The sequence below is a fragment of the Aethalodelphis obliquidens genome, unplaced genomic scaffold (assembly GCF_003676395.1).
Source record: "Aethalodelphis obliquidens isolate GAN/ISIS:26980383/991018 unplaced genomic scaffold, ASM367639v1 scaffold77, whole genome shotgun sequence".
NCBI classification, from domain to species: Eukaryota; Metazoa; Chordata; class Mammalia; order Artiodactyla; family Delphinidae; genus Aethalodelphis; species Aethalodelphis obliquidens.
In genome coordinates this window covers 8,099,781-8,122,225 of record NW_020838021.1, presented here as the reverse complement: position 1 = coordinate 8,122,225, position 22,445 = coordinate 8,099,781, and the positions used below count along the sequence as shown (strand labels likewise).

General features: G+C 37.8%; 1 protein-coding gene across 4 annotated transcripts in view; it reads right to left on the bottom strand.

Annotated features, from left to right (window-relative positions):
* Nucleotides 1-4,089: 4,089 nt before the first annotated feature.
* The window catches only part of LAMP2 (lysosome associated membrane protein 2), a 35,820-nt gene continuing 17,464 nt past the window's right edge, over nucleotides 4,090-22,445 (bottom strand). For 3 of the 4 annotated variants that reach the window (XM_027092328.1, XM_027092331.1, XM_027092330.1), the window contains exons 5-9: nucleotides 22,156-22,343; nucleotides 21,236-21,358; nucleotides 17,883-17,946; nucleotides 17,296-17,460; nucleotides 12,543-14,950 (exon numbers count right to left, since the gene is read on the bottom strand). In XM_027092328.1, coding sequence (XP_026948129.1) covers nucleotides 14,811-14,950; nucleotides 17,296-17,460; nucleotides 17,883-17,946; nucleotides 21,236-21,358; nucleotides 22,156-22,343 — 680 coding nt within the window. In that variant the 3' untranslated portion in view covers nucleotides 12,543-14,810. Of the gene's footprint in view, nucleotides 7,742-12,542; nucleotides 14,951-17,295; nucleotides 17,461-17,882; nucleotides 17,947-21,235; nucleotides 21,359-22,155; nucleotides 22,344-22,445 lie in introns of those variants that run through there. The other variant, XM_027092329.1, reaches the window with a different exon arrangement.

The window sequence follows — 22,445 nt, the reverse complement described above, 5'->3', positions numbered from 1 at the left end:
GGGCTCACAACCACCTAGCAAGGATTGCCGAGTGTCATGGCTACACTGCACTTAAGGCTGGGGGACGGCTGGGGGGTAGAGATGGCATTAATTTAGGTAAAGTGAGGAGAGAGACAGTTCCATTTAGTCTCTTAAACACACTAATGCACAGTCAAAATGATTCATGGTGCAGAACAGTTTGAGGGCAGAATGATAATGATACGTGATCAGAATAACTAGATGAAGCTACTCTGAAAAAAAAAGTGACATTCAGGGCTTAACATTACTAATGAGGTACAGCACAAACTGGCCTTGGTTTGATCTTTCAAAAGGCATGCTGCCACAGCATCCGTCCTTGCTTCAAGTGGGCTGGACAAAACTAAAGTTATTTTAAGAATACGGAAGAACATTTACAGGGTAACTACATGTAGGACAGAAGAGTACAGAAGTCAGATTTCTGTAACCATTTAATGTAAGGTACACGGTTTTTTAAAAATCTTTTGCTTCTTAGCAGCCAGGATGCATAGTGGTTAAGAGTATGGTCTTTGAAGGCAGATGGAGCTGGGCTCAAATGTCAGTTTTGTTACTTACTCTTTGTGGAACTTTTGTTAAGTAACCAACTCAAGCCTCAGTTACCTCCTCTGTAAACTGGGAATGATACTGCCCAACCTCAGAGAGTTGCTATGAGGATTAAATGAAATGTGTGTAAAGTGCACAGCATTGTAACTGCTCAATAAAACTATAGGGCTTCCCTGGTGGCACAGTGGTTAAGAATCCGCCTGCCAATGCAGGGGACAAGGGTTCGAGCCCTGGTCTGGGAAGATCCCTCAAGCTGCGGAGCAACTAAGCCCGTGCGCCACAACTACTGAGACTGCGCTCTAGAGCCCGCGAGCCACAACTACTGAAGCCCACACACCTAGAGCCCGTGCTCCGCAACAAGAGAAGCCACTGCAATGAGAAGCCCGCGCACCGCAACAAAGAGTAGGCCCCGCTCGCCGCAACTAGAGAAAGTCCGCGCGCAGCAACGAAGACCCAACGCAGCCAAAGATAATAATAAATAAAAAATTATAAAATGAACAAATAAAACTATAGCTGCATTTTCCTACTAAAAATGTATTGTATACCAAGATTTCTCCTGTTCATTATCTCTTGAAAGAGAGGGACTCAAATTTACAACTGCCATCAAAATACATACAGACAATAAAAGCAAAGAGAAAGCGCAACGTTTCCTTAGAATTAGGCAGTTCTAGCATTACAGTGTACACACTGAATTTAAAAAGATGGACCTCCAAGTTGACTTTTTAGATACATGGCAACATACATAGAACCACTCTACTTGCTATCAATAATCTTAAAGTGCTTCTTTCAGAGGCTCTATGAGGTGCAGAGTTGTGCAATATATTCAGCAAAGCTGAGACAAGACAGGTTCTATTGAGAACCCCCTCCCCAGTCCCACAAACGCAAGGTAAGGCCATTTTTTGACTGAATTAGAAGCCACTAAACATTTATCAGAAAATGAAACTCTGTTACTCAGGAACTGTGGAGAGATCCAAAGTTCAATTCCTTCTCCCACCAAAAATGTCTCTTATGTAAAAAGGAATGTATGTCATTTAATCCAGTCATATAACATTTAAGCATTAGGCTGGGTTATAAGGAATTTTCAGAAAATGGATAGCTCCTTCTCAGCCCCGTCATATCCCTGAGGTGTATCTTGCTCAGAATGGAATGAACTTCAACAGTGAGTACATTATATCAATGCAGACATAATATGCTCAAAGTACATTTATTATGAAGCCCTTAAATTTGATTTCCATATTTTATTTTCAATACTTTCTTGTAATTTTCATGACTACATAGGTCCCCATATTTGAAATGTCTGCATTAAAGGTTCTAATGCCTTCTTAATGACGGCACTTGGTTAATTTGCAGACCTATGAGATCATATGAGTCCTACTGACAATTCAAAAGACAATAATTTGAGGAACTTAGATTTTATAACTCAATCCAAGCTCTTAAGACTGAGAACATGGAATAAAAATGAAGTTATCCATAGTGATATAGATTGTATGATCTTTATTATATTTTAATCCATCAATCTAAAATTCACACACAACAGATCAAACAGGAGTACCACAGTATTTATTTTGTAGGTATTAATTAGTTTACTATATTGATATATACAAAACTTTAGGTAGCAGCAGGCATCAGTTCTTCCAAAGAAGCTTAGGTAAAAACAATTCTTTATGAGTTCAAAGTCCTACTATTTGACCCCCCTGTTGTACTGACAATAAAAATAAACTCAGTGAGCAAAGCTTATTGAACACTCAGTTCATAGATTTGGGGCTTCCTGTATTTTATTGGAGTTGAAGCAGTTATTGTTTGAACCCTCTGTTAATATTTTATATTTCAATTAATCTTAATTCTCAAAGAATTAAAACATGTTTGCTAATTATCTAAGATAAAACCATGATACCCAATGAAGAATTAGTGATGTTAGTCTCCTACCCCAAAAGTAGAAAACTTTTAAATGAACCCATAATTTTGAATGTATCTGAATTTTCCAATCCATATACCTAGCAAGGTCACAAGCTGATTTAAATAATCTGGCTTTTAGACAATCATCTCAAAAATATTTTTTGAAACAAAGCCACTGTTCTTTATGATGCCATCATTTTGACCAAATAACAAATAAGCAATTGTTTTCAAAGGAGAACATTTTAAAAGGAAATATTCTTTATATACTTAGCAAAGAGAGGAGAGCTTGAGTCTACAAGTCAGAACCAGAGAGTTCTAAGGGAAATGTAGTTGAGCAATCTATTTCTACTCCAGTTTGGAATATATGCTTTTGAGATGCACTGCATATAAAGATAGTAAAGAAAGATGTTGATGAATTTTCTTTTTTTAAAAAAAACCAAAAATTTCCAACTTCACTTATCGGCAAAGAGTTCTGGCATCAGTTAATGGCAGCAATACAGTGGTGAGCATCTGCATTGTGCTAAGAGGTAGATGGGGACCTAATCCTTGGATGTAATAACTAACTTTATTTAAGGTTTAGGCTTAATTTTTTAATCCAAGGAACATTTTAAAATTTATTTATTTTTGGCTGTGTTGGGTCTTTGTTGCTGCGCACAGGCCTTCTCTAGTTGCGGTGAGCAGGAGCTACTCTTCTTGAGGTGCGGTAGCTTCTCTTGTTGTGGAGTACAGGCTCTAAGCACGTGGGCTTCAGTAGTTGTGGCTCGCGGGCTCTAGAGCACAGGCTCAGTAGTTGTGGCCTACGGGCTTAGTTGCTCCGCGGCATGTGGGATCTTCCCGGACCAGGGCTCGAACCCATGTTCCCTGCATTGGCAGGCGGATTCTTAACCACTGCGCCACCAGGGAAGTCCCAATCCAAGGAACATTTTTAAAGTGAAGGCAGATCTTTGGGAAACTTTTCTTTTTTAGTTATATAGAGATAAAATAGTTTGATAAAATAAACATCTGCCTTATGCTAATAACAGGAGTGCAAAGCAGCCATTTGGACACTAGAGAAATACAACAGTGTGCTTCCAAATCAAAGGACAATTCAATAGCCTAGCCAATCAAGCAGACACTGGGAGGAGTGGCCTATAGTACCTTACTCCAGTAGCCAGAGCCATTAGAGGTCCCTACAGGGATATAAGTCTGTATCAAGATCAACAAATTTACAGAACAATCCTGGTCCAGCTCTGGCCAGGCAGCCATCTGACTGATGATACTTCAGGGCCCACTAGCCTCTAAAGTTAGCACATGCTGCTGTGAGAAAAAAGAAACCAATACATTAAAATTATCAATTAGAACTTATTCATACAGGGGATGAGAGAGTACAGGAGGCACACAAAATAGAGAAGCTTTGTTTTGTTTTTATAGTGGAAGATGAATTAACTTTGTGAACAAGTTAAGGCTGTAAGGGAAAAAAATTCTAAATCATAACTCTAAAAAAAAAATAACCCTTTCTGTATCAACACCTTAAAAAAAAAACGCCATAGATCTTACTTCATCCTTCAGCATAAATGGAAAGTCTGAGGTAATCAATATATTCCAAACTCCAGTAGGAAAAAAAAAAAAGACATCCGTGTTTGTTTGGGGTTTTTAAAAAATATTTATTTATTTATTTTGGCTGCACCGAGTCTTAGTTGCGACATCCTTGTTAAAATATAGTAGCCACTAACAGTAATAAAGAAAACAGCCAGACTTTTGCTATTAAATACAATATTATGAAGACATTCCTTTCTTTCTTTCTTTTTAACTAGCAGGAAAATTAAATCAGAATTTAAATAATCTTGTTTAGGCGGTGGGGAATCTAAGTCTTATTACAAACCAAATTTTATGTTTGCCACCAATGAAAACGAATTCACTATGTTCTTGAGTTTATTTCCTGAAGCAAGTTAAGTTCTCTAACAGCTTTGATTATGCAAATAATGTCAAAGAGGCAAAATACAAGTAACTGCAACATATAAAATTATACTTCAGTAGAAATGCTTTCATAATTGGATCCAGAGGCTTAGAATCATTATTCACTAAAAAAAACATATTCTAAGCCACAATTTTTCTTTCAATTACACTTTTACAAAGGAAGAAAAAAAATAGGAAAAAAAGAAGAAATCGGCCCTAATAGTGCTACTCATGCCCAAGTTAGCTAGCAACTCACTGAGGTTAATCTGCGTATCTCAAACAATCAATTGCACAGCATTTCCTGGCTTTTTAGCCAATGGAAAACATAACTTCTAATGGCAAAAAAAAAACCCAAAAAGCACTAGATTTAATTGATTACACAGACTGATAACCAGTACGACTTTTCCTTCTTCCAATCATATAAGAGATAAAGACAACAATTATAAGGAAGCCCAAGGCCACACCCACTGCAACAGGAATAAGAAAGTTGAGGTCAGAGTCAGCAGAACATTCTTCAGCTGTTAGAAAAGAACAGACAGAAAGCAAGGAAAGGAAATTAGTAAGGAATGCAATTAAGCAGAAACAAGAAACAAGCATTTTGAAAGAGTACATAGGTTAGTCTTTTACAGCATTACCCTTATTTTCTTATTTTCACTATGTCCACCCAAGTATTTCCAAGCAACTGATCCTCCTGTATCTCTCACTGTCACTTCATCTCAAATCACACCTAATTCCTCAGTACGAAAAGCAGAAGTTAAGGGAAGAACGGGAAAGGGTCCAAAACAAAGAATTGTGCTTGCCTAATATGGGAAGATTTTATGTTGAATTGTCTAATGGCACTGCAGGGAAAGAGCGGCACTGCGGGGAAAGGGCAGCACTGCGGGAATCTTCACTTAAAACCACTACCTGCGTATTTCCCCACTCCCTTTCTCCCCTGCCACAGCTATCGTGAAAATACAAATAAGAATTCTGTATGAGTAATAACATCTAAGTTAAAAAGGACTCATGATCAAGAAAAATGCAGTATAATTTTTTTCATACAAGCATTAGGTAGCTATCAGGTTATATGTAATTATTTTTAGCTGAGCAGTGGCCTGGAAGAATAATAGCAGAGTCCAATGGACATTGCAGTCCACTCCACTGGACCACCAGGAAGGCGGTGTGCACATGCAATGTAGCTTCTGAGCTCTGGACTGAGACAGAACTGAGTTTGAATCTTGATTCCTTCAATTACTAGCTAAAGGACCTTGGTCAAGTAATTTAAACTGGGCCTCACTTTCCTCATCTGTAAAAGGGGGAGAAGAATACCTATATTATAAGGTATCTGAGGATTAAATGATATTTCTAAAGTATATGATACACATCAGGAGGTCAACAAGTGTTCATTCCCTTCTCTTTTCCTCCCATGTTTGTGATCCCATCCAAGGAGGTTTAGGCTTTGAAGTAGCAGAGGTCAATATAGGAGCCATTGAAAAAGCCAATATTCAGTACTTTTAAAAATACTTAAGCAAACAAAGTTGGTATCATGTGTCATTTATTGAAATTAGTTAGTACAGAAACTCAAAGTGCCCAGTTCTGATCTCCCAGTTTCAAGTTTAAACTATTCTTACTATTGAGTGACTAGACTTCATTGGGACAATTTTTAATCAAAATGCTAATAATGGTTTTGTTGCCCGCTAGATATGTAACCTCAGTAAAGTCACTCCTCTTTCTGAAAAAACTATGGGGTTATAGTAAGGAATCTTTAAGGTCCTTTCCAGTATAAGTCTAATGCAATTAACAAAATGTGATACTTGGTGTGATTTATGATTGAATAATAACTTGCATTTTTCCTCTAATTTTATCTCTTCCTCCTCTTGCACTTTTGTCATTCATAAAAAAATGCTGCTGAGGTTCTGAGTATATAGAACAGATTTTAGTAATGACATTAGCTTTTATTAAAAAGATTTACTGTATTTTACTGAAAGCCTTCAGAGACTGATAGCTGGGTACCAAAATGCTGTAATCAGTGAATTACAAAAATTCTGAACAAGCCAATATATACACAGAATGAATTAATAAAATAATCACTTCCATGTGAAATTCTCGAGTCTACTGATTAAGCTTCCTTCTTATTTATTTGTCTATACATTCAATATCTGTGCTGCACTTCTAACATGGAGCGTGCCTCAACAGGGGCTGAATATCTAGCTCATTTTCATGCCAACAGCTTCTGTCTACACCCCATCTATGCTCTGCCCCACAGGGGCCGTCTTGGAAAAGGCAGGAGCCGAGTTGCTGCTTTGCTTCGCTGCCTCCCTTCTGAGATTGCTGCTGCTTACAGCTCATAAGTACCAGTCTGATGACAACACTAAATAGATTTTAATGCTCTAGAGACCAACAAGATGAGGTAGAGAAACACAACACAATCTCTCCTAATTAGTTCATAGAATATTTCTATCTTGCAATGCTAATCAGGCATCCAAGGAAGAGAAAAACATTTTTAAAAAGGCAACTGGTTAAATATGCTTGAATCCTTTCTGTCTATTATTGCTGAAAAAGAAACAGTTTTTTGAAAACTAATTCTGAAGCCAGTTGAAGCTCTGCTGCAGCCTCTTGGGTCTGTTTTTTACCTAGGGAAAAATCACAAGCCAAAGATACTGACTTCATCTTCAAAGAAAGTCACATAACCTAAAAAATGCTGATGGTCCTGAGGACATTCAACTGAAAACCAAGTTTAAGCATCTGATGGGCATTTATGCCACATCAACATTTATTTAATGAACTATATGCAAAGGCACTGCGATGAGCTTAAATCAGGATAATTCTTATATACTGAAACAGAACACCGGTAGTGAAACAATATTTATTAATTCCATTAGGAGACAACTACATATTTTATCTTCATAATGGCCATGTTAATAAGTTTAAGGCATCTTGGGTTAGAATCAAAATTTGGCCAAGGCTTCTTAAGATAGACCTTAACACACTGCACACCGATGTTCTTTTCAACTAGTTTGTCTTCAGGACCAGTAAGTACAACATTTAAAAAAAAAATTATGCTGTTCTATTAACAGTTTTTATTAATAAAGAATTATCTCAAAATGCTGGGACTGATTTAAGAATTAAAGTTTCAATATATCAATCTTAAAGAACAAAGTATTTCAAAACTGAAAGGGAAGAAAATCTTGTTATGTGCATGTATTTTTATATAATCAATCAGACTGCAGGTTCTAAAATTGCTCATATCCAGCATGATGGCGCTTGAGACCAATAAAGTAAGCCAGCAACACTAGAATAAGCACTCCTGCCAAGGCTGCTCCCACCGCTATGGGCACAAGGAAGTTGTCGTCATCTGCACTGCAGTCTTGAGCTAGATGTGGAGAAAGCACAATTGAGAACAGAAACAGTGACAAAATTTCAGATCTGTACATTTTAAGTTAAAATGACAGTACTTCCCAACACACATATTTGTTTTTTACACCAAGGCAACAAGTCATTGGAATTCATTACCAGCAAATGAGATGTTCCACAAAAGTGATTTTCCAAATAACCAAATCATATACTTTTAAGTACCCCCAAAAATGCAGTCATTTTGGATGAAAGATATATAAAATGATCACATACTTCACAGATTTTTCAAATGGAAGATAATGGATAAATATAATTAGCCTTTCCTTGATGATCAGGCTGTGAGATTTCAGAGGCAAATTGTTATGATGTTGAAGAAGCACAGTGCCTGGAACACTGCAGATTGGGAAGTATTAATGAAATGAACCAAATGAACAACTACATAAAGCAGATGTAAGAACTCAATGCATAGGAATATGGGGCCATTTAGTAGTAAGAAAAAGTATAAACTGGCCCTGATTGCATAACTGTTTGCCTCAAGATTTCAGTCTGGTGTAGGAGTCAGATAAGAAAATCAGCGGTTATAATTTCAAAATGTGCTGTAATAGGGGCAGGGAACACACAGTGTCATCGAAATATTTCAGAGGCACACTCAACTCAGCCTTGTTACACAAGACACAGTTTGAAAGAGGTGACACCAGAGCTGAATTTTTAAGAATGAGTAGGAATTAACCATGCAGGTAATGGGTGAAGGGTGTTCCAGGTATAGAAAGCACAGACAAAACTATGGAGGGTAAGAAAACAGCACTTCGGGTGAAATGCAAGCAGGTTGGCATAGCTAGAACAATGGATTAAGAGGTACTCTTGGGGCTTCCCTGGTGGCGCAGTGGTTGAGAGTCCGCCTGCCGATGTAGGGGACACGGGTTCGTGCCCCGGTCCGGGAAGATCCCACATGCCGCGGAGCGGCTGGGCCCGTGAGCCATGGCCGCCAAGCCTGCGCGTCCAGAGCCTGTGCTCCGCAATGGGAGAGGCCACAACAGTGAGAGGCCCGCGTACCGCAAAAAAATAAATAAATAAATAAATAAAAGAGGTACTCTTGGAAAAGAGGTGGAAAACGGTACTAGGATCAGCTCACAAAGGCACCGTATGCTCTAGGTAGTTTGGCCTTATACTGATGGCCCCCCCAAAAAAAATTTCTGCAGAATTTTAAGCAGGATATTTTTTTCAGAAGTTATGGCAGATGGAAGACTGGAGGTATTAAGTTAGGAAGCAACTCTACTGGTAGAAGTCAGATGACGAATAATATGGTCCTGAACTTGGTTAATGAAGTGCAGATGCAGAAGGGATGGACTAGAGATCCAATTAGAAGACAGAACTGACCAAACAGATGTAGGAGGAGACAATATTGTAGAATGGCTTCCAATCCCTTGATTATGTAGACACTGGTGCCATTCATAGTGATAGGGAATACAGGGGGAATATATGCATTTCAGTTTTATTTGTAGTTATTTTTGTGTGGGTTTTTTTAAATTTAATTTTTAAAATTTGCATGTCGGGGGAGGGTGGAGAGGGATATGTGGAAGAGGAAGACATTCCGTTTTAGATCTGCTGAGTTTAAGATACCTACGTCCTAACCAAGTGGTTGACGTGCTAGTTCAAACCAGGGACAAAGATATTTCTCAGCAAGGGCAGATAAGAGTAATAAGAGGATCAGAGATAAAACTCTTGGGAACACCAATATGTGAAGAATCAAGGAGCAGGAAAAAGTAGGAAAGGCAGGTAGAAAATGGTGCCACAGAAGCCAAGGAAGGAAACAGTTTCAATTATCATGGGAGAACAGTGTAAAATATTAGAGACGCCTGAGAAATGTCCACTGGATGTAGCAATACGGAGGGTGGGGGCTAGGAGTCAAATTGTTGCAGGTTTAGGAGTGAATGGGAAATGATTGACTGGTTAGGAGATCAAGAACTTGGGATGGGGAACACACAGTACTCGTTATGAGACGTTTAGAAGAAAGGTAGGTAGGTAGAAGGGGGACACAGGGTCAAGAAAGGATACCTTCAGGGTGGAAGAGACTTGTGGTTACAGGATGTGGGAAAGAGCCATGAGCATTTTACAGGTTGAAGACGATGGTACAAAGTCTCCTGGGAGGCAGGGGAAATGGGATTCCAGAAGCACTGACCAGAAGAAAACCTACTGAGACTGGAGAAGAAAGGGATAGTGCAGATGGAGATATGTTTGCAGAGAGAGGAGGTGGCTAGCGTGTTGAACCACTGCTTCTATTTTCCACTTCCTTGCCTCTTATTGCCCTAGTTCTCCTCCTAGCTTGCAATTTACCAGGGATTGATAAATCAGATAATTAAACTTATTAGAACTGTGCCGAAAATAAAAATGAATAGCTGCAAGGCACATCTGATTGTGTTTGCATGTAAGAAATGTGCCAGCCTTTTGCTAGTCTCTGGGGCAATAACTGGGAACAAGATGCAATCCTAGAGTTTATGGACTTTATGACATCAATTTTGGCTGCCAGCTCAATGATCTTTTATACTTGCTTCTTGGTTTTGTTAAAAATCCAGATAGCTGAGGTTGCCAGATGTGACTTGTGAATATATGGTGTTAAGAGCACCCAGTTAGCTCCTCCCCTTCAATTTCCCAAATTACCACCCAGCATATAAACTATTAGGTGACATGACCATAAAGTATTATGTCTTGGATTTAATATAACTTGGTTTTTAAAAAATTCATTAGATTAATTTCTTATTCTGGCAACGAATTCATAGTCCTCTTTCCCAAATTGGGTATTTGACCTAGTACTGAAACGACTTTCATAAATACTGCCAATAAGGCTTTCTTAAGGCTTTCATGCAAGACAAATATTCCCAGAGTAGATCAAAAAGGCAATTCTGCTAATACAAAGATCTTTCTAGATTCTGTCATTTACTTAAAATGCTCTCAGTATGTGAAGTATTAATTTATAATAATTGATTTTTATGAATTCGGCCTTTAAAAATTCTTTAGGTAATGAAAGAAATTTTGGTAAAACAGTAATTTTAATAAAATCACATCCAAGAAAAGAAAACCTCATTCTATAAGTCATTTTGACCTGATCTATTTGCCTTATGTACACTTGAGACCTTTCTGGGGAAAGGAAAAGTGTATTTGTAGAAGAGTTTAATAGTCACGGAAGCAATGAAGATTTTTAAAGACAAAGTTTCATTGACCATTGAAATTTCAATGGAAAGGTTCATGTAGATTTTTTAAATGCTGTTAATCTTCAATTTTCTGTTAGTTCAGAAATTTTTCAAATCCAGTTTTCAGTGTGAGGGCTGAAAAGCCAAGATGTACATTTATAATAAAGTATAAAACAAACACCTCTTCAAAACCAATGTGTCAAAAATTCTCTTTGGAAGAATCAGCATTTAGAAGCACATCCTTATGTGACATCTTATCTATTATATACCTTTTAGATCTATAGTCAAACTGTTTGAAATATATTACATGAATCTGAAAAGAAACTTGAAGCTACTCTATACTAGTTTCAAAAATAAGATATGGTAATTATTGATGCAGAAAGTTATATACCAGGGTAAAAGATCAGGAGATAGGTAGGAGAGAGCTGAGCCCAAGACAATGTAACATTATCTATCTAAATAAACAGAGATAAAAGGCTATAATCCTAAAAATATCTGAGTCTCATAATAATTCCTCCTAAAAAAACGCAAGAAACTTCAGATGGTGTGTTTTACACTGTATGTAAACATGTTCTTGATGCCTAAGATGTAGCTTCTAATCAGGTTCCTTCTAAAAATACTCAAATGTATATTTTTCTTCATTGAAATGAAAAACTATCACTCAAAGAAATAAGAGTAACAGGACTTAACAGCCCTCAGTCCCCAGATGAAAAAACGAGAGAGACCCCAGTTGAGTAGCTTGACCAAGTCACATGGTAGCTAGTAGAGCTGGGAGCTCTGATGAGTAACTGGCAGTCACGTGGCTTAACTGGGTAATCCAGAGGAAAGCGACTAGCCAGGCTGCTAAATTTGTGTGTGTGATATACTAAGGTGGACTGGGAAGCTATCTGGAAATTGGAAGGTTCAAGAATTTTAAGGTGATCTGAGAGAAAGATTAGGGCTTCCCTGGTGGCGCAGTGGTTGAGAGTCCGCCTGCCGATGCAGGGGACACGGGTTCGTGCCCCGGTCCGGGAAGATCCCACATGCCGCGGAGCGGCTGCGCCCGTGAGCCATGGCCGCTGAGCCTGCGCATCCGGAGCCTGTGCTCCGCAATGGGAGAGGCCACAACAGTGAGAGGCCCGCGTACCACCAAAAAAAAAAAAAAAAAAAAAAAAAAAAAATTACACACAATCCTATTTTGGCTCGGATCAATAGGTCAGTTTGTGTGGCTGACCTAGTACAGATACTAAATATCAGCCTCAATTTAGGACCTGAGAAAAGTGTACAGAGATATTCTGTCACTTTTACTATGAAATAAATGTTCTAGATCACTGGTTTCCTAATTGCCTAAACATTAGATTCAGCTGGGGAGTTTACACACACACACACACACACACACACACACACACACACACACACACAAGTGCGCGCCACACACGTCTCATCCCAGACCTGATTCTTACTCTGTAGCCACTCCAACATCAGTAGGGACCTATGTATGGGACCACTCTTCCAGACAGCAATACACAGAACATTCTGGAAATAATTAATTCTACTTCTAAGCATTTCTTAAGTTTTTCCTTTTGGAAGAAATTGCCATTATGTAGTATACAAAATCTAGACTTTAGCCAATGGGAAAGAAATGTGAGCAAATTTCCTTAAGAAATAAAAGAATCTTTATTGTTTGTTTTAGAAGCAATATGTTGAGCAAATGGACAGGCAAATATCTGAAGAGAAATACCATACATCAACTAGTGGTTTAAACATCTGAGGAAAAAACATGGAAAGTATTTACATGGACCAGTTTCTTTATACAAATGCTAACCCATGAAAAACACCCAGAAACCAAATAGAGTGTTAGATCATCAAGGTGTAAATCCGTTAAAGCAAAACTACAAAAGGTACAAAGAACACATGGCTATAGGAAATGATAGTGTAAATGATAGCATATAAACTGGCCCATGTAAAATACAAAAATATTCAATTAGGTCAGATTTTCTATAAAACAGTACTAATTAGAGGTATTTTAATATAAATCAGATATATAATCTAAAGGTAGAAACTTTTAGAAACATTAACAGCATTAAGCCAGTGTGCCACCCACTTGTGCTTCCAATTTTTATTTTTTAAAAAAGCTGCTTTGTTTTGACTCATGAGAAATATCTAAGGCTCACATTCTTGCAAGCATTATCCATTCTGACAACGTTAACAATCTTACACTAAAACACTATTTAAATAAAATTTTTTTTTTAAAAATCAGATTTATATTTAGCCTTTAAAAAGTGCCTTAAGCTGGCAATGCAGCTCAATGTAGCTTTTAGAGAGGGGCTTAGTCAGGAATCTTATTCTGAGCCAATAAGATTTTCAGGCTACTCTAAACAGAGAGCAAATTTAGGTGGGAGAAAATATTTATCATGCCAATATAACTCGAAAGGTAGTTATAGACATACACATGCTAACATGCAATTGCCTCTGTGTGTGTGTCACTAGACTACCAAATTTATTCAACGCAAACAACATTTTGGAACCCAGATATCTCATTTTCTAGTGAATGGGAGGCACACATAATCTCCCATCCCCCCAAACACGGAACCTGCCATATATTGCTGCATGTTAACAATTTTTTAATATTTGCTCAGCCATCTCAATACCAAAAAAAAAAGGAAGAAAGACAAAAGCAGCAAGAAATACTTGATGTGCTAACTATCAAGCAGAAATGTTTTGCTTTCTCATATAAACATTAGGTGGTGCAGGTTAATGGACAATTGGTGCAACTCCCCAGAGCACAGAGCTGAACACAAAGTACATGAATTAATGATGATGCTACCATAATGAAAAATAATAATGTAAGTTTTGATTAGCACAGAACTATTTAAATGTGAAAGCCAAATTAGTAAATGTTGTAGCAATCAACACAAGCTGGAAACAAAGAACAGCTTTTTCATGAACAAAGAGAAGGCCAAGACTTTTGGGTTAGGTGCAAGTTCTTTATCTAGGTTCTAGGACATACTGGCATTTCTTCTTTAAGGAAAAGAAAAGAAGAGAATAAAACAAACCATCACCAACAAGGATACTAGAAAGCTAAAGAGAAATCTACATTAATTTTAGCACTGCATGTAGAAGCCAATTTACGGGTACAAGGGACTAACACCCCAAATTGGCACTGCCTAGCAATTATCTCTAAAACATCTAGAAAATAGATTGAAATGCCCAGTTGGAATAGTCTTGTGTCTTACAATTTAAAAGACGGAAATATCCAGTTTTTTTCTTAAAAAGATTAAACAAGATTAACACCTATTCCAAAATTTTAAAGCTTTTGTATCTTTTGTCACTACAGCCACATTAAATACAAATGGATTCAAAAGGCATTAGAAAAGCATGCATTGCTAAGAACATAATAATACTAGACCCTGTTCAAATCTATTGGCATATCTCTCATAGTCAAATACACAGCAATGCCAAAGCAGCTAAGTTAACCTGCAAACAAAATCACCAAAAAATGCAAAGGAGCAAGTACAAATCCACCGTAGAATGTGTTGTCTCAAATCGACTACATGTGGAGGTGCGGTTAACCCTTTCCTAAGCTGTATATTTCTAGTCAGAATGTTTAAAGTGAGAACAATGCAATACTAATTCAAGACAATAAAATAGAATCTATAATCCACGTGATTTTGCACATGTTTTTTGTTGTAGAAATAACTTTTAAATTCCTTAGTTGGGAAAACCAAAATCATGTGACTAATTTATAGTTTATAGTTTTAGGGGTATTTTTATCTATTTAAGTTCAAAATCCTCTGTACCACCTGTTGTTAAGATCAGAACTGCAACTATATATACCTTAAATCGAATAGTATTGCATGTTGGATCTTGGATCTTGTACTTGCTTTATTGTTTTGTAACAGAGTCACATGTGGATTAGTGTTACAGAGTCTGATATCCAGCATAACTTTTTCTTCTGCCAATTAGGTAAGCAATCACTATAACGATAATCAAGCCTGAAAGACCAGCACCAACTATAATTGGTATTAGAATGGTGTCATCATCCAGCGAACACTCTTGGGCTGTAGGTGAGAAAAAGTGTGTAACAAATAATGAGTATAATAAAAAAAATGATGTCCAAAAGTAAAAGATGTTGATATTCAAAATTCAGAAATGCTCTTATAAGATCAACTTAAAGTAATTAAGACAGGTATATTTTAGTGATAAAGCTACATAAAATTATGCAGTGTCCTAGAATTAAAATCCTAAACCTTATTTGTCCTTTCATTCATGTATGTGTGTATATATATAGATATATATGAATATACACTCATTTATATCTGAGTAAAACACATACATGTGTCTGTATTTCTTTGTATATGTTCCAAGTGCTTTCCAAAATAGGAGTATTACTTTATCAGAAATGAAGAGAGCTAATCTAGCCACATAGCTACATAGCAGGATTAGACTCTTGGTGGTAGAGTGAATGTCTTTTGGGAAACTCGGAGCAGATCAGGAAGGTTTAACTGTGGGATTAAAACAGCCATGCTGGCTCTGGAATCCTTTAGAGCAAAGATCGGGCAAACTATAGCCCGTGAGCCAAATCTGGCCCAAGGGCTAAAAATGCCTTTTGAACATTTCTAAATGATTGGAAAAAAAACAAAAGATGATGATTTTGTGATTCATGAGAATTATATGAAATTCAAGTTTCAGTATCCACAAGTAAAGCTTTACTGGAACACAGCCTCACTCATTTGCTTATTGCCTGTGGCTGTTTTCATGCTACAACAGCAGAGCTGAATAATTGTGACAGAGACCACATGGCCTCCAAACCCTAACACTTACTGTCTGAGCCTTTACAGAAAAAGTTTGCAGATTCCCGACTTCAAGTATATGCTTTTAGTGGCTGCAAAAGTCAAGAACTGGGACCTCTTACTAATTTGAGTGTGTTTACCACATTTATCAATCTGGTCAGGGCTGGCAGCCCACAGGGGCTATTTTCCCCATTTCTAGACAGTAGTCTGATCCAGTAAAATCCAATCAACACTCTTACCTTACTGAAAGTCTATTTCCTCTCCTAAACAGTGAATTATTACCAGTGTGTTGTATTTATAGGTACCCACAGTCAAGAACCTAGCTCCACAAATAGATTACGCATTCATTATCAGTACTAAATGTTGTATACTCCTTTGGGTGACATTTCTAATTCTATGTACATAAAAACCAAAGTTTCAAATTAGAGAAAAACCACAGCTCATGTCTATTACAGCTGACTAGATAAACAGGCTTGAGCGGATTTTACACTGCAAATGATTGTAAGTTCTAAACACAAATTTGGACCTAAAATTAAGGTAATAATGTAGGGGAGATCAATAAAGACTCAAAAGTAAAACTATTAAAGGATCAAAATAATTGAAGTTTGTAAGCAAAACTGACAAAGGGGGAAAGAATTCTTGAAAGTACTTTTAAATTGTGATTAACCCTTCTAATCACAAGAATGGTAGGGTGAAGAGCCCAATTTATTCTGGCCTAACCAAGTCAGGCTAGGTGTTCAGCACTACTGCAAAACTGCTGAGCAGCTCACAGCACATTCACTTTAAACACAGCTTCCACATTTCCTTCTAAACCATAGAATTAATTGTTAAAAAGGATGTGGATGACTGGGATGGCTCTGCTGGGCAGAACTGTGATCCACAAACCGTCAATTTTAAGTAATTGGTTTTAAAGGACGAGTCAATTAAGGAATTTTATGTACTTTTTCCTCTTCAAGCAAATTTTAATCTTGTAATGCCAAATGCATCTTTCATATTCATATAAACACACTGTAATAAGCCCTTCACAAAGCTTTCACTAAAAATCTGATAAATACCACCATTAGCCCTGAGTAGACCTTCAAAAAGCCTCATTCACACTGGCACATGCTTTTAAAACTCTCCAGATCTTTCTGGCTGGCCAAAACATAGGTCATGATATCTGAGGCTTTCCTACTGCAATCTTTTGTCTTAACAAAATGAGACCAAACTGCTTTAATTCTGGTATGAAAATGTTTCCAGCGAGAAGATGGCCCCAAGAAGGCAGAGCAAGATGCTCAAAAACTGCTGCTCCCAAGTGCCACCCTTCCCACAAACTACAACCCATGGAGAAATGTCTACACCTTAAGTAAAGCTCACTTAAATCTCCTCAGTTTTAGCTTTAAAAACTTTGTTGCAAATGGTTTTGAGATCACAAAACAAATCTAATTTGAGCAAAATGATGAGCTAAATATAGTTACACAACTTGCTCAAGGCTATGAGAACTCTACAACAGAGTCGAGAGGTGAATTCATATTCCTGTATTTCAGTGCTTATATTCCCATGACTCAAAGGAAAAGCCACCCAGCAGTCAACCTAAGACCATAAATTATTAATAAAACTTGCTTGATTCTTACCTGTAGAATACTTTCCTTCCATCACATTGAAAGGCTGAACCCTTAGATCAAAGGTATTTATCTGAAATGCTCCAGACACTGAAACAGTCTGCTCTTTGTTGCACATATAAGAACTTCCCAGGGGGGCATCCCAGTAGCTGAGATTGTTATTTGCAATGCTAAAAACTTTAAGGGGAAAAAAAAACATGTTAGTAACTTCTTATCCCATCAACAACAACAACAAAAAAAAAAATGGGACAGTCCCCAGGATTTTTCTGTGAAATATGGGGGCTTAGGGTACAGGGTCTGCCCACAAAAAGCCATTCTTAAGATCACTAGGTTCCGTATCTTTCTATAGATGTTTCTACAGTCTAAAACTCACTCACATCGTTAACTATTATCTACCATGCTTTGAAAATATGGGATACTGCAAAAGATAGAACACTCTAGTTCTAAGTTACTGATTTTAAGTTATGGTCAAAGTACAATTTTGACATAGAATCTTCTGGTCCATTAAATAAGGCACTATTTGGTAACAAGATAATTACAGTTTCTGTTCTTTCAGTGTAACCCATACTCTTTTTCCCAGAGGCCAATGTTTTGCTTACCAGAGCCGTTAACCAAATACATGCTGACATTCACCTCCTTTAGATAGAATCGGTTTTCATTTTTCTGTGTGAAAAAGAGCTTCCAGTTAATCAATGCATCACAACTGTCTACAGGTACAGTTAACATCTACAGAAAGAAAGCAATCTAATACTATTACCCAGAAGATAAAACCATGGATTAGACCTGGACCAGTAGAATAAACTGCAACTAAGTAAAGGGACTCAAAATGTGACAGAAACCCTTTCCCTCTTCATTTTGTTTCCAACTTTTGGACCAGAGGTGTGCTCATATGGTTCTTAGACACTCAGCAATTCACTCCCTCCATTCCATTCTTTCTATCACTTTCTGAGCCCTCACCACCTCTAGCCTGGATCACAACAGCCTTTTAACGGGGCTCCTTGCCTTTCAGCCTCTCCAGCTCTAACCTTTCCTTCGCTGCTATTTTCTTTCTGAAGCACTCATCTGATTAGCCAGTCATTCTAATTATTTCAGTGCTTTTACTATGTACAAGGTAACATATCTAAGTGTTCCAGGGAGCCATCAAAATGGACCAGATATGGTTCCTGCCCCCACCGCGTTTGCAATCTGCCAGGTAAGAGAAGATAGATATAAATAAATAACCATATTACAAAAAAGTGATAGGTTATGAAAATTAAAAGACGAGAAGTTACTTCCAACTAAGGGAGGAGCAAAGATAACACAAGCTTAGGGATGGGCCATTTGAATTGGGTAGGATTCAATTAGGAAACAAGCAGAAATGAGTATTCGAGAAAGCAACCACATGAGTAAAGGTAGTCAGAAAATGAGCATAATCACAAGCACACGAGCATTTGAGAACTTACAAAGTGACAAGCGCTGTTCTTAAAACTTTACATATGAGGCTTCATGGAATGGAAGAATTACAACACCCCATTTTGTAACTGAATTATGGAGGGTGTTGAGTAACTTCCACAAGGCTACACAGTAGTCGGTGAGCTGGGATTTGGCACCAGGAAGTCTGGCTGCAGAGCCTGGGATGTGCACAGGGAACAGGGTAAGGGAAGCATGAGATTCATATAAAGGGAAAGAAGGAATCATAAAGCTGGATATGCAGGTTACATTGCATGGCAGGGAGGGGAGGCGTGAACTACCCTGGCATGGAATTTAGATGTTTTCTTGTCGGCAAAACAGAACCACTGCAGGTTTCTGAGGAAGAGCTGAGCTTCAGGAAGATCAAGCTGATGCCAAAGTACATTGGGGGAGGGGAGGAAGAGATGGGACTAGTTAGGAGGCTGTGTGAAACATCCAGGTAAGAAGTAATGCAGGCCTGAATCAGTAGGGAATGAAAACCAGGGGGCAGACTAAGAGAATTTCAGGAGGAAGCATAAAGAGGACCTGAACAACCTTATCGCATCTCTCCTTGGCTTGGCATTCAAGGCTCTCTACAATTAGTCCCAAGTACTCTTCCAAACTTATCATTCACTAAACATGCTACATGTCTCATTCTCCACCTGGTCTTGATTGTGTTCCTTTATCCATGGGTAGCTTTACTTTTTCACTTACTCCCCACCTTCTCCCCCATGTGTACAAATCTGACCCATCCTTGAAGGTCCAGCTTAAATGCCATCTTCTCTGTTAAACCCTCCTGACTCTACTCTAGCTAGAATTAATGGCTCATTCTTCTACACTCTTATAGCACTTTGTATCTTCCTCTGGTCTAGCACTCATCCCACAGCACTCTACTTGCCCAAAGAATCAATTCCAAAAGCCAGCATGACATTCAAGGCCTTCCATAAAAATGGTAATTATTAGTACATTGCTATCTTTACCACTAATCCATGGGCATCTGAAGAATACAGGCCTTCCTCTTTGTATCCCACCATAACATCCTGCATATACACCAAATTCAATAAATTATCCTTAGAAGTAAGTGTCATGATAGGATTGAAGGTGAGATGGGCCCCACTGAACTCTGGTGACACTGCAGACGTTTCTTGATTTTTCAAAGTGCCTATATCATGGTTAAAATGTCACTATTTTGAATTACATTTTAGAATAGTCTGCTGGGCAATTAAATATTGTAATCATTAAATATTACATGTTTCCCCATGAGAGTCAGAAGAAACCATGTTCCTGTTAGGATCTTACCTCAGCTAGAAAGATCAAGCTCAATCACTCAAAGGGGAATGAATCTAAAATATTACTTTCTTCATTCTTATTGACTATAATATAATCTCTGTGAGGTAACTTGGGAAGCCTGCTCTTATCACACTGAAGATGACAAGCTTAACTAGACATTCTTAATAGTAATTCACTGGTCATATATGTACTAGAACGGAGTAATTATTTGAATGCTGGAAAGGGGAAGGTTTTTATAAACCTTTCTAAAATATAATCCTCAATTACTCAGCATGTATTCCATAGAGAAAAGAGGCTTTAGACTCAAAATACCAAGTTCAGACACAAAACAAAGACATGCCTAACTTTTCATATATCAGACGTTGAGACTATTTCCCCATCCCTAGATAAGAGTAATCCGATTTGAAAGCAGAACTGTTTTTTAGGCCCTTATACAATAACTTTGGTGGTCCAACATTTTCCCTCATTGATAGCCCCTCTTCCCCATTCCAATCTGCTGTAACATGTGTACATACACATACACACACACACACACACACACACACACACATTGAAAAATTATGGGGTAACAACTGCTTCTGAGAAGGTGGAAATAAAGGTCCCCAATGATCAATTTACGCTACCTAGAAGCAGAACATGCATGGAAACTTCTGCTTAGGGTTCAGCCCTTGATGCGATCATGAACAACAAAAACCTGAATGCTGCCATTATAAACTATCCTGACGTAATGCACGTAAAGTACTTGCACAGAGCCTTGTACATAGTTGAGTACTCAATAAGTGTTAGCTATCATTATTACTGATACTATTATAAATATATAGCCTTGAAAAAGCCTAAAATATTATAACAGACAAACATGAGAATTTTCTAACCAATAGTAGAGAAAATATTATGGAACTTACTTTGTCTTTTATAAATAAACTTTATTGTAACATATATCTATATGGATAGATTAGACTTTTTTTTTTAATATGGGTTAATTCTTACTCCTACCCTAAGGTCTACATAAAAACAGAATAGCAGAATTCGAGTCCAGCCCACAGAACATCGAAGTGACCCTGAGGGATTAACAGGGATCAATGGACTGTATACACTTTATAATTGAGTAGTGTTGAAATGGAAAATAGAGGTAATTATCCCTCTCAACAAATACATACACACACACACACACACACACACCCCTTTTTAGACTTTCAGATGTGCTCCCCTAAGTTTTGATAAACCTGTTACTCACCACAGCAAAGACAAAGTCCAGATACTTGATGCTGCTGCTGCTCAGCCTAAGTAGAGCAGTTTGAGGATGGCAGCTGCCAGTGAAGTTGGTTGTGTTGGGATTGATGTTAATAACCGAAGCAACCTTCAGGGGAAGAAGAGGGAGAGAGGTACAGATGAACCATAAAAATCTACAGCAAAACCTTATACTCTAATAAGACCAAGTTCGTGGAGAACAAAAAAATCGTTTTGTCTCCTAGATATGGATACTTAAGTGTTTGATACCTTACTTTCAAAGCTGGCCCAGGTCCTCAAGCTATGACTCAGAAGACTTAAAAAAAAAAAAGGAAGACAACAGGAAAGCTTCCTCAAATAATGAGCCAAATGAAAACACATTTTTTAATGGAGCACAAGAGCCATCTGTCTAGCTTGTTTAAAATCCCAGGACTCTGAAAATGGGATTGGTTTGCTGGCACGCCCTCTGTAGCCCCAGTAGAGCACTGCAACCAGAAGTGCCATCGTACACCCCTACCTGTATCTGCCTATCTACCTATACCATTCAAGTCACCAAATAGCTGGAGAAACAGCTGCACTGTTCCACACCTAGTGTGGTTCAGGTAAAAGTGTGAAGGAGTTATATTTTAAACTAACTGAAATAAAGATCAACTGCTCGTATTCTGATCTACTGATGGCAAAAAAAATCTACACTCCGAAGAGTCCTTTAAACTACTAGGTTTCCTGCTGGCCAATACAACACCTTGACAGTGACATTAACTCTTCACGGTTATAATAACTCAAATTAATCAAAACTCTACAAGTCAACACAAATCTCTATTTAAAACTGCATCATTCTAATAACACTACTCTTGGGGTGAAGTCTGGACCCACTAAATTTGAAAGGAGATACAGAAAGAATGTATCAATAAAAACAGGTAACTATACCTTATCATGAGTAATGTTCAGCTGCAGCCCCATGGTAGCCAGAAGACATGTCCCATTGCTATTTACAACTGAATAGGATCCAACCTCTGGCTTTTCCTTTGGAGAGGGTGTTGTAGTAGGAGATGGCACAGTGGTGGGAACGATGGGCAGCACTGTGGTTAAAGTTTTATCTTTATCACACAAAAACTCTGAAACAAAGGACAAAATAAATTTTTTAATTCATAAGGCCAGGGAAGAGCAAAATATTTCTCACAATAAAAGTCCAAAAGGGTTATATTTAGGGTAGAGAA